The following is a 12383-nucleotide window of genomic DNA, read 5'->3' as shown; positions in this document are numbered from 1 at the left end:
CTTCTCATGGGCTGTTTTGTTAAAGAGCTACTTGAGAACTGATTTATTTCTTTTCTTATTTTTAAATTCCTTGGAAAAATTCAGTCTCCTGGTTCAAGAAAAATGCATCTCATTTTTTAATAATCACACTTGCAGATACTTTATATGCAAAAAAAAAACCCCAAAACAAACCCAAGCTCTTGATTACTGATGTTTTACCAAATTTTATATATATATATATATATATATATATATATATATAAAAAGGTTTTAATCTCAGTTCTTTTGCTTGCTACGGTCTAAGAAAGATTCTTCAGAATAAAAATCTTGTACTTCTGATGCTCCCTTATACATAAAAAGAACAGCCTTGTGCCATCCTCAGTGATAGGAAGTGACAGGCAGAGCATGACATCACTCTTTATTTTTAACTGACTGCCTTCTGGTGAATTTATTTTGCTGTCAGTAAATATTACAGCAGTGTTAGTCACATTCAGGCTTTACGGAGACAGAAGCCCTGTGCTGAGTTTGATCCCAGAAGCCGGCAGTTCTTAGCTTTTGAAGGGAGAATCTTTATTTCCAAATTTGACACAATGGCTTGCATCCACAGACAGATTAATAAGAATATGTCTCAGACAAATGCTAAAGTACACATCAAAGGTCTACAACCACCAAAGGCATCCATGTGAATTTTACCATTACAGCTACACCAGATAGGCTAACTACTCACAAAAATATAAAATACTGTACTCAAGAACATAGGTTTAGTAAGCAAGTAATTGACTACTAATTAAACTCACCACCAGTTTGAGTCCAGCACCTTTTTAAGAGGGTCTACGTTCCTATTATCACTAATATCACTTATCTTCTTACCATCACTACACATGCAGTGCCTAAAACAAGATAGTAAGTTTATTACCAGAGAACATGAATTAAGGACATGTTTCTATCCTTCTCCTACAGACAGTGACAGTCTTTAAAATAAAGAAGTGGAGAAACTGCACCTTCAGGATTCCCCAAGAGAGCAGAGATCCAGCACAAACCATGCTTATGCTACTTTGTCTCTATTGCCTTTGTAAATCTATTTGACTTTCCTCGTCCACCAGCTTGTCTTTTGGCTTTCCTCTAAGGAAAACAGTCATTCATTATGCAGTATTCAAGCACGCTGTAGCCTTAATAGCTATCACATCATTGTTATTACTAAATAATACTACTAGTATGTTATTACTAAATAATGCTACCTGGGGCCCAGGTTAAAGATGTGAAGAGAAAGCTTCCTACCCTGGTACAGCCCTCAGATTATTATCCTTTATTGATTTTTCAGGTAGGCAGCGATGAAGTTGCAACAAGAAGTCCAAGGGCAATCCAGAGAGACTTCAGGGCCTTGGGACGACTGGTTAAGGGATCAGGAGTACAAGCAATGTTCTCCTTTATCCTTCCAGTTGCAGGAATGATGAGGGAAGAAACAGGAAGAGCCAGCAGATCAATACCTGGCTCTGAGCCTGGTGTCACTGGCAGAATTTTGGGTTTTTTGTTCATGGGTTGGTTTACATGACACCTGCCTGCTGCCAACAGATGGGTACACCTGTCTCAACGGGGGAAAAGGATCTTTGCACAGGAGTTAGCAGGGCTTATTGAAAGAGCTTTAAGCTACATTTGAACGGGGAAGGGGATAAAACCATGCTCACTAGAGATAAACCTGGGAGCAGCATGCCAGTATTTGAGGGACGGTGTGCTAGTGAAGTCCTTCGGTCGGCTGTCTCAGTGGAGGTAGGGGATGGAGATCCATGCAGCACACCATTGTGCAGCTGGAAAACTATTATATAGTTGCAAACATGGAAACATGGTGGGATGGCTCACACAACTGGCGTGCTGCAATGGATGGCTATAAACTCTTCAGAAGGGATAGGCAAGGAAGGAGATGCAGTGGGGTAGCCCTGTGTGTTAATGAGTGTTTTGATTGTCTGGAGCTTAACGATGGTGATGATAGTGTTTATGGGTGAGAATCAGGGTGAAGGCCAGCAAGGTAGATATCATGGCGGGAGTCTGTTACAGACCACCCAACCAGGATGAAGAGGCAGACAAATATTCTATAAGCAGCTGAGAGAAGTCTCACAATCGCTAGCCCTTGTTCTCGTGGGGAACTTCAACTTACCAGATGTCTGCCGGAAATACAATACAGCAGAAAGGAAACAATCTAGAAGGTTCCTGGAACATGTGGACGATAACTTCCTGACACAGCTGGTGAGTGAGCCAGCTAGGGAAGGTGCCCAGCTGGACCTGTTGTTGCAAACAGAGAAGGACTTGTGGGTGATGTGATGGAGGCCATCTTGAGCACAGCGATCACGAAATGATAGAGTTTTTGATTCTTGGAGAAGTAAGGATGGGGGTCAGAAGAACTGCTACCTTGGACTTCTGGAGGGCAGACTTTGGCCTGTTTGGGGGCCTGGTTGATAGAGTCTTTTGGGAGGCAGTCCTGAAGGGCAGAGGAGTCCAGGAAGGCTGGACATTCCTGAAGAAGGAAATCTTAAAGCTGTGGGAGTGAGCTGTACCCATGTGCCAAAAGGTGAGCCGGTGTGGAAGGTGGCCAGCCTGGCTGTACAGAGAGCTTTGCGTGGAACTCAGGGAAAAAAAATGAGAGTTTATGATCTTTGGAAGAAGGGACAGGCAGCTCAGGAGGACCACAAGGACGTTGTGAGGTTATGCAGGGTGAAAATTAGAAGGGCCAAAGCCCAGCTAGAACTTGATCTGGCTACTGTCATAAAAGAGAATAAAAAATGTTTCTATAAATACACTAGAAACAAAAGGAGGGCTAAGGAGAATTTCCATCCTTTATTGGATGTGGGGGGAACAGAGTGACAAAGGATGAGGAAAAGGCTGAGGTACTTGATGTCTTCTTTGCCTCAGTCTTTAATAGTAAGACCAGTTGTTCTCTGGGTACCCAGCCCCCTGAGCTGGAAGACAGGGACGCGGAGCAGAATGAAGCCCCCATAATCCAAGGGGAAATGGTGAGTGACCTGCTACACCACTTGGACACACACAAGTCTGTAGGGCTGGATGGGATCCACCCAAGGGTGCTGAGGGAGCTGGCAGAAGTGCTCACCAAGCCGCTTTCCATCATTTATCAGCAGTCCTGGCTAACTGGGGAGGTCCCAGTTGACTGGAAGTTAGCAAATGTGACACCCATCTACAAGAAGGGCCAGAAGGAGGATCCGGGGAACTACAGGCCTGTCAGTCTGACCTCAGTGCCGGGGAAGGTTATGGAGCAGATCATCTTGAGTGCCATCATGTGGCATGTACAGGACAACCAGGCAATCAGGCCCAGTCGGCATGGGTTTATGAGAGGCAGGTCCTGCTTGACTGACCTGATCTCCTTCTATGACGAGGTGACCTGCCTAGTGGATGAGGGAAAGACTGTGGATGTTGTTTACCTGGACTTTAGTAAAGCCTTCGACACCATTTCCCACAGCATTCTCCTGGAGAAACTGGCTGCTCATGGATTGGATGGGTGTATTCGCTGGGTAAATAATTGGTTGGATGGCCGGGCCCAAAGAATGGTGGTGAATGGAGTTAAATCCAGCTGGCAGCCGGTCATGAGTGGTGTTCCCCAGGGCTCAATATTGGGGCCAGTTCTCTTTAATATCTATATCAATCATCTGGACGAGGGGATCAAGTGCACCCTCAGCAAGTTTGCGGATGACACCAGGTTGGGTGGGAGTGTTGATCTGCTCGAGGGTAGGAAGGGTCTACGGAGGGATCTGGACAGGCTGGATCGATGGGCTGAGGCCAGTTGTATGAGGTTCAACAAGGCCAAGTGCTGAGTCCTGCACTTGGGTCACAACAACCCCATGCAGCGCTACAGGCTTGGAGAAGAGTGGCCGGAAAGCTGCCCGGCAGAAAAAGACCTGGGGGTGCTGGTCAACAGCCGGCTCAATATGAGCCAGCAGTGTGCCCAGGTGGCCAAGAAGGCCAACGGCATCCTGGCCTGCATCATAAATAGTGTGGCCAGCAGGAGCAGGGAGGTGGTTGTCCCCCTGTACTGGGCACTGGTGAGGCCGCACCTCGAGTCCTGTGTTCGGTTTTGGGCCCCTCACTGCAGGAAAGACATGGAGGTGCTGGAGCGTGTCCAGAGAAGGGCAGCCAAGCTGGTGAGGGGCCTGGAGCACAAGTCCTGTGAGGAGCGGCTGAGGGAACTGGGGCTGTTTAGTCTGGAGAAAAGGAGGCTGAGGGGAGACCTTATTGCTCTCTACAACTACCTGAAAGGGGGTTATAGCGAGGTGGGGATTGGTCTCTTCTCCCAAATAACAAGCTATATGACAAGAGGGAATAGCCTTAAGTTGCACCAGGGCAGGTTTAGATTGGATATTAGGAAACATTTCTTCACCAAAAGGGTTGTCAGGCATTGGAACAGGCTGCCCAGGGAAGTGGTGGTGTCACCATTCCTGGAGGTAGTCAAAAGACGTGTAGATGTGGTACTTGGGGACATGGTTTAGTGGTGGACTTGGCAGTGCTAGGTTAACAGTTGGACTCAATGATCTTAAAGGTCTTTTCGAACCTAAACGATTCTATGATTCTAGGAGAAGACCAAGTTCCGAACGCCCAAGTTTTGCACGCCCACAGTAGGAAGCACAACATTGCGCAGCCCACAGATTCTGAACAGTACTGGGGAATTGTCCAGATTTCCATATGGAGTATGTCTTCTAGATGGTGTCTGCTTACAAAATTAATTTTCTGTCACTGAATAAACCAGTGAGGTGCCTGTAAGCAAATGTTACTCACGTTAACTAGAGCAAGAGCCATAACATCCCTAAACACCTCCATGTCCCCATTATCCAAGTAAATACATGGAGAGGTCCACGAAGAGGCTGAGACACCTCACGCACACCGGAGGCCCCCCCGCTGCCGTTACGGTCGTCCCACCGACTCCCACCCAGCGTAACCCCGCCGATCAGCCAAGCGGCGACAGCTACGACATGACGTATCGGGGGGGGCCGGCAGGGAAACGCCGGGTCGGCCTTGGGAGAGTTCCCCGGGGGGACTCGCGCGGCCCCGGCTCCCGCCGGCGGGGGGGGCCGCTCCCCGCGGGCTCCGGTCACCCGGGCGTTTAGAGCCGCCACGGCGGGACCAAACCGCCGCCCCTCACCGCCGCGGCGGGCGGGGGGCGCGGGGCGGGCCGGCGTCCGGGGGCGAGGAGAAAACACCGCCGGGGCGCTGTGAAAGAAAAAAGGGAGGCGGTTCGTCTGTGGTTTTCGTTCGGTTGGTTGGGGTTTTTTTGGTCGGTTAGGATTTGGGTTTTTTTTTCCCGCTGTAGCCGCCCGCTGTCGCGCGGCGCCTCACCCCTCGCGGCGCCTCACCCCTCTCCCCGCGACCAGCCCTCTGCGCATGCGCCGGCTGTCGCGCAGGCGCGGCACGCACCACCGGCGGCGGCGGCGGCGGCGATGGGCGGGCGGCTGGCCCGCGCGTTCCGCAATTTCAACCTGGAGAGCCGGGCCCGCCGGGAGATCAGCAAGGAGAAGCCCACCCCCGCGCCGCGGCACTCCACCTCCCGGCTGGACGAGCTAACCGGTGGGTACCGGCCTCGCCGGGCCGCGGGGCGACGCCGCGCCGGAGGGGCGCTGTCTGTGGGCCCGAGCGCACCGGAGGGGGAGAGCGGGCGCCGGGCGGCGGCGGCGGCGGCGGCGGCGGGGCCGCGCGGGGCCGGTGACATTGAGAGCGGGGCGGCTGGGCGCGCGGGGCATGCCGGGAGCCGCAGGCGGCGGCGGTTGCCGGGGCGGTTGGGTCCCTCGGGCCGGCGGCCTGCTGGGGCCGGGCCCCTCGGGCCGGGCCGGGTCCCGCAGGCAGCGGTGGCCGCCGACGGTGTTTTCCACCGCGCCGGCTGGCCGCGGCGGGTACCGGTGTTGCGAAGGTTGGAGCTGGCGGAGAAGTGAAACCTTCCCGAGGAGCGCCGTGCGTCTTGGGAGTCGCGCCGTTCCTCTGGGGAAGGGATTAAGCTGGCAGAACTAACGAACGGGAAACGGTTCGACTCAGATCTGTCTTTTCGCTTCCCTTCTTCTCCCCGCTGCCTTTAGAGCGCCCAGGGATACAAGAAGAAATTTACAGAAAGGACGACAAGCTCCTCACCTTGTTAAAAGATGTTTATGTCGAGTCCAGAGATCCACCTGTGCGGGTGAGTAAGTCTCTCTGTAGGAGGCATACCAGCATCGGCTTTGTGGTTTTCAAACTCAGCACAAATTCTGTATGGAGGAAAATGATCCGTCAGTGCCTAAAAGCTACCTTTTTTATGGATAAGAGTGAGGTTTTCATTATTCCTTTATATATCAGTAGCACTGACTGTGTTTGACCCTGGGTCTTGAACATGTGACAGATTGTGATTATACAACCTTTTCAATGCTTACGCAGTTTTCCTTTTTACTGTCACGTTGATCTTACCTTGTTTTTCATCTGGATTCCCACTTCTGCTTCCCCTGAGGTGGAAGGACAGTTGGCCAGCCTTTTGCAAAGATGCAGGAGTTTGCCAAAGATCTCTTGTAGAGTTGTTAGGAGAAAAGACATTCGGACTACTATGGGAGCATGGATGTGGTAGAGGACAAAGACTTTAACATCTTAGTGGAGTCTTTAACTACTGATGTTAATGTTGTACTGTCCAGAAACTTTTCCTTATGCAGCTGAGGAAGTGCCTTAGGTTTTTTTCTGCATAACCTTCTGAACAGTTTGGTGATCAGTTTCCTCATTGCCCACAGCTGCAGTCTTTGACTTGTAAGGCGAAGCATACTGCTTCCAATAAAATGCAGGCTGGAGTTCAGTCTCCTCTTTTCCACCATGTTACATTATGGCTTGTGCGTTTTTACCTGTTGCAGTATTGGACCACTTTATTCTAGCTGCTTTATTCAGCAATAAAAGTTTTATAATCATCTAGCAATAAAATTCCCAAGTCTCTCTAATTTGCCACTTTCATAGCACCTTGTATTCAAGACTAAAAGTATTTAAAAATGCAAACAGATTTCTGCAGTCTCTCCCTGAAGTGTCCAAGTAATCTCTATCCTTCATTTTCATAATAGAGGTTAGGACTAATCTTGGAAGTGCTGAAGTTCTAATTTCAGTATCTTTCAATATTCATTTGTAAGCCTGTCAAGAGAGATTTGAGGAAAAAGCCCAAAGTGGAACAAACCTTAGTGCTTGATTCCGTTCCTACTCTGAGGTTGCTGCTCTTGTGGTGTGTCTATTTGCAGTTGTTGGGAAGAGCATGAGTAACATGTTAGCACGGAGGCTTGTGGGCAGAACTTCATCCAAAAGCTTTCTTCTTTTCCTGATGTTATTCTGAATACTTTGTGCATCATGTATGTGTACATACCTCTATGTATATTTGGTGTGTCCATCTGTGGTAAGTGGAAAAGCACCAACTCTTAAGTCCTGAAGAGGCAGATAGCCAGAGACATATCATTTTATTAAGACTTGAAAAATTGTTCATTATCTGAGCATAGTTTTAGCACAAAGTAAAAGAAAGAAATGGAGAACTGGTAGCATCATCAGACATTCTCTGTAGTTTAGAAACAGACACACAGTTATAGTTGCTGTAGCATCCACATCAGTTTTCTCAGCTTGTGAGTTAATACAGAGTGTCTGTGGGCTCTGATAACTTTAAAAGTACTTTTTCTTAAATTTAAGAAAGGTTTTCATTGTGTCGTTTTTGCAGTGTCATTCACTGGTTAAATGTTAATAAAAGGCAATATGGGGAAGGCAGAGCTGGTTTGGAACTGACTTGGAAATATGAAGGGACTTGGGAGAAGAGACTTTGTGTGTCTGAGCACTGCAGTAGTCATGGGAATTAAACTCCCTATGATGCTACAAAATACTTTCTTTTTCTCCAGCAAAGCTTGTTCTCTAGACAGAGCAAAAGAGGTGATATCTTTTAGTTACAAAACTAAAATCTGAAAATGAAAGGAAGGGGAGAAAGAGACTATATGAAAAAGATTTCCAGTGGTATCAGAAGGATACCAATTTGTAGCATGAATTTTTTTTTTCCTTGCCACAAATCAGTACCAAATATTAGGTTATCTGCATTTACTTTTGGCTACCAAAATCTGTAGTTTGCCTTGTATGAAGGCCCGCCAAGTCTGTACAACACTTAAGAGTTCAATAGATGGTAGCTTTTCGGAATTTGGGTGGAGGTTGACATCATATATAAAATGGCCGTGGAAGAACTGACAATTTTTGTGATATCAAGAAGCAAGGCTGGCTAAGCATTTTTATTTTTTTTAAATGCTGTGAAAAAGGGAAAAGCTAACAGGAAATGCCATATTTAGAAAACAGCTTGGCTGCTACAGTATGCATAGTAAAGAGAACTGCTGTTAAGCTCTTTTTGTTTTCCTTCCCACAATTAGGTAAAAGATGGAGGTGGCGAACATCTTCCCTGTAAACAGGAGGAAAAGAGACTTACAAAACTAGGCCACTTGGGAGATCTAGATGTTAAGAAAGTTCCCAAAGGCAAAATTTCCATTGTGGAGGCTCTGACACTTCTTAATAATCATAAACTTCATCCTCAAATATGGACCGCAGAGAAAATAGCAGTGGAATACAGTCTGGAACTGAAGGAGGTCAACTCTCTTCTGGAGTTCTTCATTCCTTTCACTGTGCAGGAATTTCCTAAAGAAGCCAAAAAAGCTATAAAGCCAACATAAAAAATACCTACCAAAACCTTGTGTGATCTCACTCGTGTCTTAATTTTACTCTTGAGCATATTCAGTGTCTGAGAAGAGTTGATAACGTATCATCCAACAAGGCTGCTTCCTTATACCAGTAAGATGTATTCAAGCAATTCCATTCTATATTGGATGGCTTCAGTTAAATGCAGCAATTATAGGGTACAGTTTGTAAACCAGAATCTAACTAATAAGTTGTATAAGAGCATGTCACATGATTCCAATTATCCCACCCACATGTTACGAGTTCAGTTAAAGCATGCAAGTTCTTAGTGAGAACTTTACCTTAACAGGTTGCCTTTCTTAGCAGAGACTTCCTGGCCTTCAGCTGAATCAGTGCTCTGTGTGTATTAGCTCTGCAGTTTCATGTTACAGTGTTCTTTCAAGGAGTTGCTGTCAAGGTGTGCATATATACAAACAGCTGTATTTCTTTTGTATAAGAATGGAATAGTATTTATACTTTGTAAAGGAGGTTAACCACAAGATCATTTGGGAAATTCAGCTGTGTCAAACTTAAAATAAAAAGAAGGTGAATAGCAAGAAGGCCTCTTTCTGATGCTGGAACAGTAGTGGCTGATGTGTAGCTCCTCTTCCATTCTATTCTGATTTAGCTTAAATATCTGCACCTCGCCAGGTACTGTCTGTCAGTCAGTGAATTGTAAAGAGTGATGATCTTTTAGCATCAGTCTCTTGCAGCAGTCTATGGCACCTACTGTACGAGAAATAATGGTTCATATTATAATTAATAGGTAGCTATGAAATGCAACTGGATCTAATTGGACCCCCTAGTATGTCTTCTGTAAATGTCTGCCTGTCGTGTTACAATAGCCCTTTTTCGCCACGGAGGCCTTGTCTGACTTATCCAGATGTGGGCTAGACCAGGTCATGTTTGCTCACAGTAAGTTACCCATGTGCTACCAGATAGAAGATGAAGAGCATCTTTTCCAGTTCTTAGTAAAGGATGACACAAACTGTGAGGTGGTAACAGTGGATTATAACCTTGATGCTGTGACTGTTCAGGTCTGTGCAGGTAAGGAAGAAGTTTTGTACTGATGATTAATGCTCTAATGAAAACTGGTTCATGTTTTTCCAGATAAGCTGGGGTGGCGGGGAGGGCGGATAATCAGAACTGATCTTTAAAAATGCATTATGGTTGCCTTCATTCAAAAGAAACAAAACCCCAAAACTTAATTTTATGCGGCGCTAACATTCCTAGTGCCCATCACCAAAGAAACTGAATTTATTAAGAGGGTGGAAGTCAGTACCAGGCCTACAATGTAACTTTCTTTTTAAGAACTTTTCTGCCAGGTCTTAGATTTCACACTCTGGTAAATAGCTTACCAAGAAGATGATCAGCTTTGCTATTTCACACCAAGATTCTTTCCACACCTCTCTCTGAGGTAGAAAAAGGTATTTGCAGTACAGTTTGCCACAGTGTATTCAAGGTTTTGCTTGATTCATTTCTGAAGTACCTAACGCTGTACCTTAGTGGAAGATGACACCTGAGTGCATTATGTAAAAATTTGAAATTGTTAGTCTTTGGATGTGTGGATTGGGGATAGACTTGTCATTCTTCCTGTAATGTAATGGGGACAGAGCTGTACTCTGAAACTAATGCATCTGAGTTAGGTACAATGTTAAGATTTTTTTGTTTTCCACAAAATACTCTGTTTTATAGAATGTTGTAACAGAAATACTTTATTGTTTGAGTACTGTTCATCCTAGTGTAATAATTAAGGTAATACTCAGAAAAGAGCTGTGGAATGCATTTGGTACAGATGCTGTTATTATTGGAGATGCTGTGATTTCCTTCTTTAAAAATGAGTCTTTAATTAGGTACTGGAGTTGATGAAAAAGTCACTACAGTCGGCACCAGACAACAGCTTAACCGTGCCCCTTGACTAACTTGGTATGTATTTTGGCTTCTTTCATCTGCCTTTGTGAACTGTCTCGTGATGTGGCTACACCGTTACAGTACCCTTTTTCACGTAGAAAGCCCCTAGAGGCATTATGGTATATTACTGCTTTGCTTACACTCTTCAACAGGCACGTGATGTTTGGTGCTCATCATGTTCAATGCTCCAGCCATATCTTTGGGACAAAATCCTGTCCATGAATTCCCATTTCATGGGAAATCCCATGACTGCAAAGCTATCCCCAGTTTCTCTGGAGCCAGGATCTCGTCCTCAGCATATGTTGTCCGTGGTGGGGAAGCAGGCAGGTCCCATAGGCCAGAGGTCGTCCAGGGATCCATCTCCCTGGAAGCAGGTGAACTGCCAGTGGCCGAGAAGGTTCCTCTGGAGTAGGGAACTTCTCCAGCACAGCACGTTCGCTTCAGAAAATTAGACGAAATGCAGTTTGCTGTTGGCACGCAGATTCTTCTGCTGGTCACCTGCCCCACCTGCTGGGCAATGTCAAACCAGCATTATGAAGACATTGATGGTATGGGATCATGTAAAATCTGTACCTTTATCTATCCAAATTATCCATAGTCTGAATGTTTAGCTTCCTCTGTCTCTTCAGACATAGAGTGTTTTACTTGCCCAAAGGTCACAAGAAGATCCAGGAGCATGGATCTTTTCTCTTTGCTCTGGTGGGAAAGCCTGTCCTGATCAAGCACACTCAGCGCTACCATCTTCTCCTGTGTAGGCTACTGGCCACAGCCAGCTGTAAGGTCCTTGGCAGGTGTGTGCTTAAGCTGTGTTCAAGTGAGTATGTGTTTGAAGATAACGTCTTTAGGGTTGATGTCTGCGACAAGACTATTCTCACTGTTGCATCTTTTTTAGAACTGCTTATTTCCTTTCTTCCAGTTTCAAGGGACTCTTTACTCGTCACTTATCTGGTCTGCTTACCAGTTTCTGGTTTTGATGCAATTTCTGATCAGAAGGATGATGGTATTTTCTTTACACTTTTAACTTGGTTTTGACTGCATCCCTGTCGATCCCTTCCCCATAGCTGTTTGGCTGTCAGCTTAAGGAAAAGGTACTCTTGAAGCAGCTGTTCTGAAGAGGTAATTATGGGGAATTTGTGGGAACCTGCAATTCAGTTTTCTGGTACTCATGTGGAGAATTTTTCATGTTTCATTGCCGTGCATGTAGTGTACCCAATTTAGCTCAGATGTTTTTGGCCACCATATAGAATCATTACATTTGGTAGGGAACAACCTGCTTCACTCAAACTGCTTTGTTCTTGCCGAATTAATGTAAAATGTGTAGCAAGTATCAGCTTTCTGAGCCTGTAAGGGAGTTGTTTCATTTCTAGTGTAAATGACACACAATTAATGAACTTCTTTATATGTGGCATTGTTACACCAGTTTTCCAAATGTCACTGAATAAAGCCAGGGCCGCCTTGGGCACTGAGACAGAGTGAATACACAGGGCAGGCTGAGCCTCATTTGGAAATGAGGGTTACATTCCTGATGAGACATAAAATTGAATTTCTTCAGGGGAGTTCCAGCAGGTATACTGGAATTCCTGGCTTGAATTTTTCAAAAAAATGTCTCTTTAGGGGGAAAAAACGTCTCTTTAGGGGGAGTCTTAGTAGCTCGCTCATCCACGTTTTCTGGGACATAGTCCTGTTTCTCTAGCCTTGTTCTATCGTTAAGTCTATTCTCAGCCTTCTCCAGCTAGTCTTCCCTGCTATGAAAACTTTATGCAGCTGCACTCTTGCTCTTTACTAGCTCACATGCAAATGTTGGTTGTATTCTG

At 46.0% G+C, this 12383-nt stretch overlaps 1 protein-coding gene and 1 long non-coding RNA gene across 3 annotated transcripts in view; one reads left to right on the top strand and one right to left on the bottom strand.

Moving 5' to 3' along the window:
* LOC138689559 (uncharacterized) overlaps nt 1–12383 on the bottom strand; it is a 217290-nt gene that overhangs the window by 181234 nt on the left and 23673 nt on the right. The gene's annotated exons all lie outside the window — the stretch shown is intronic.
* NDUFAF4 (NADH:ubiquinone oxidoreductase complex assembly factor 4) lies at nt 5370–10443 on the top strand. Its single transcript, XM_069804911.1, has 3 exons — nt 5370–5541; nt 6045–6142; nt 8358–10443. The coding sequence occupies exons 1-3, from the start codon at nt 5415–5417 to the stop codon at nt 8652–8654; spliced, it is 522 nt and encodes a 173-aa protein (XP_069661012.1). The 5' UTR covers nt 5370–5414; the 3' UTR covers nt 8655–10443.

Source organism: Haliaeetus albicilla, chromosome 17 (assembly GCF_947461875.1).
Source record: "Haliaeetus albicilla chromosome 17, bHalAlb1.1, whole genome shotgun sequence".
In the NCBI taxonomy this organism is placed as follows: domain Eukaryota; kingdom Metazoa; phylum Chordata; class Aves; order Accipitriformes; family Accipitridae; genus Haliaeetus; species Haliaeetus albicilla.
This window is presented reverse-complemented; position numbering and strand designations above follow the sequence as displayed.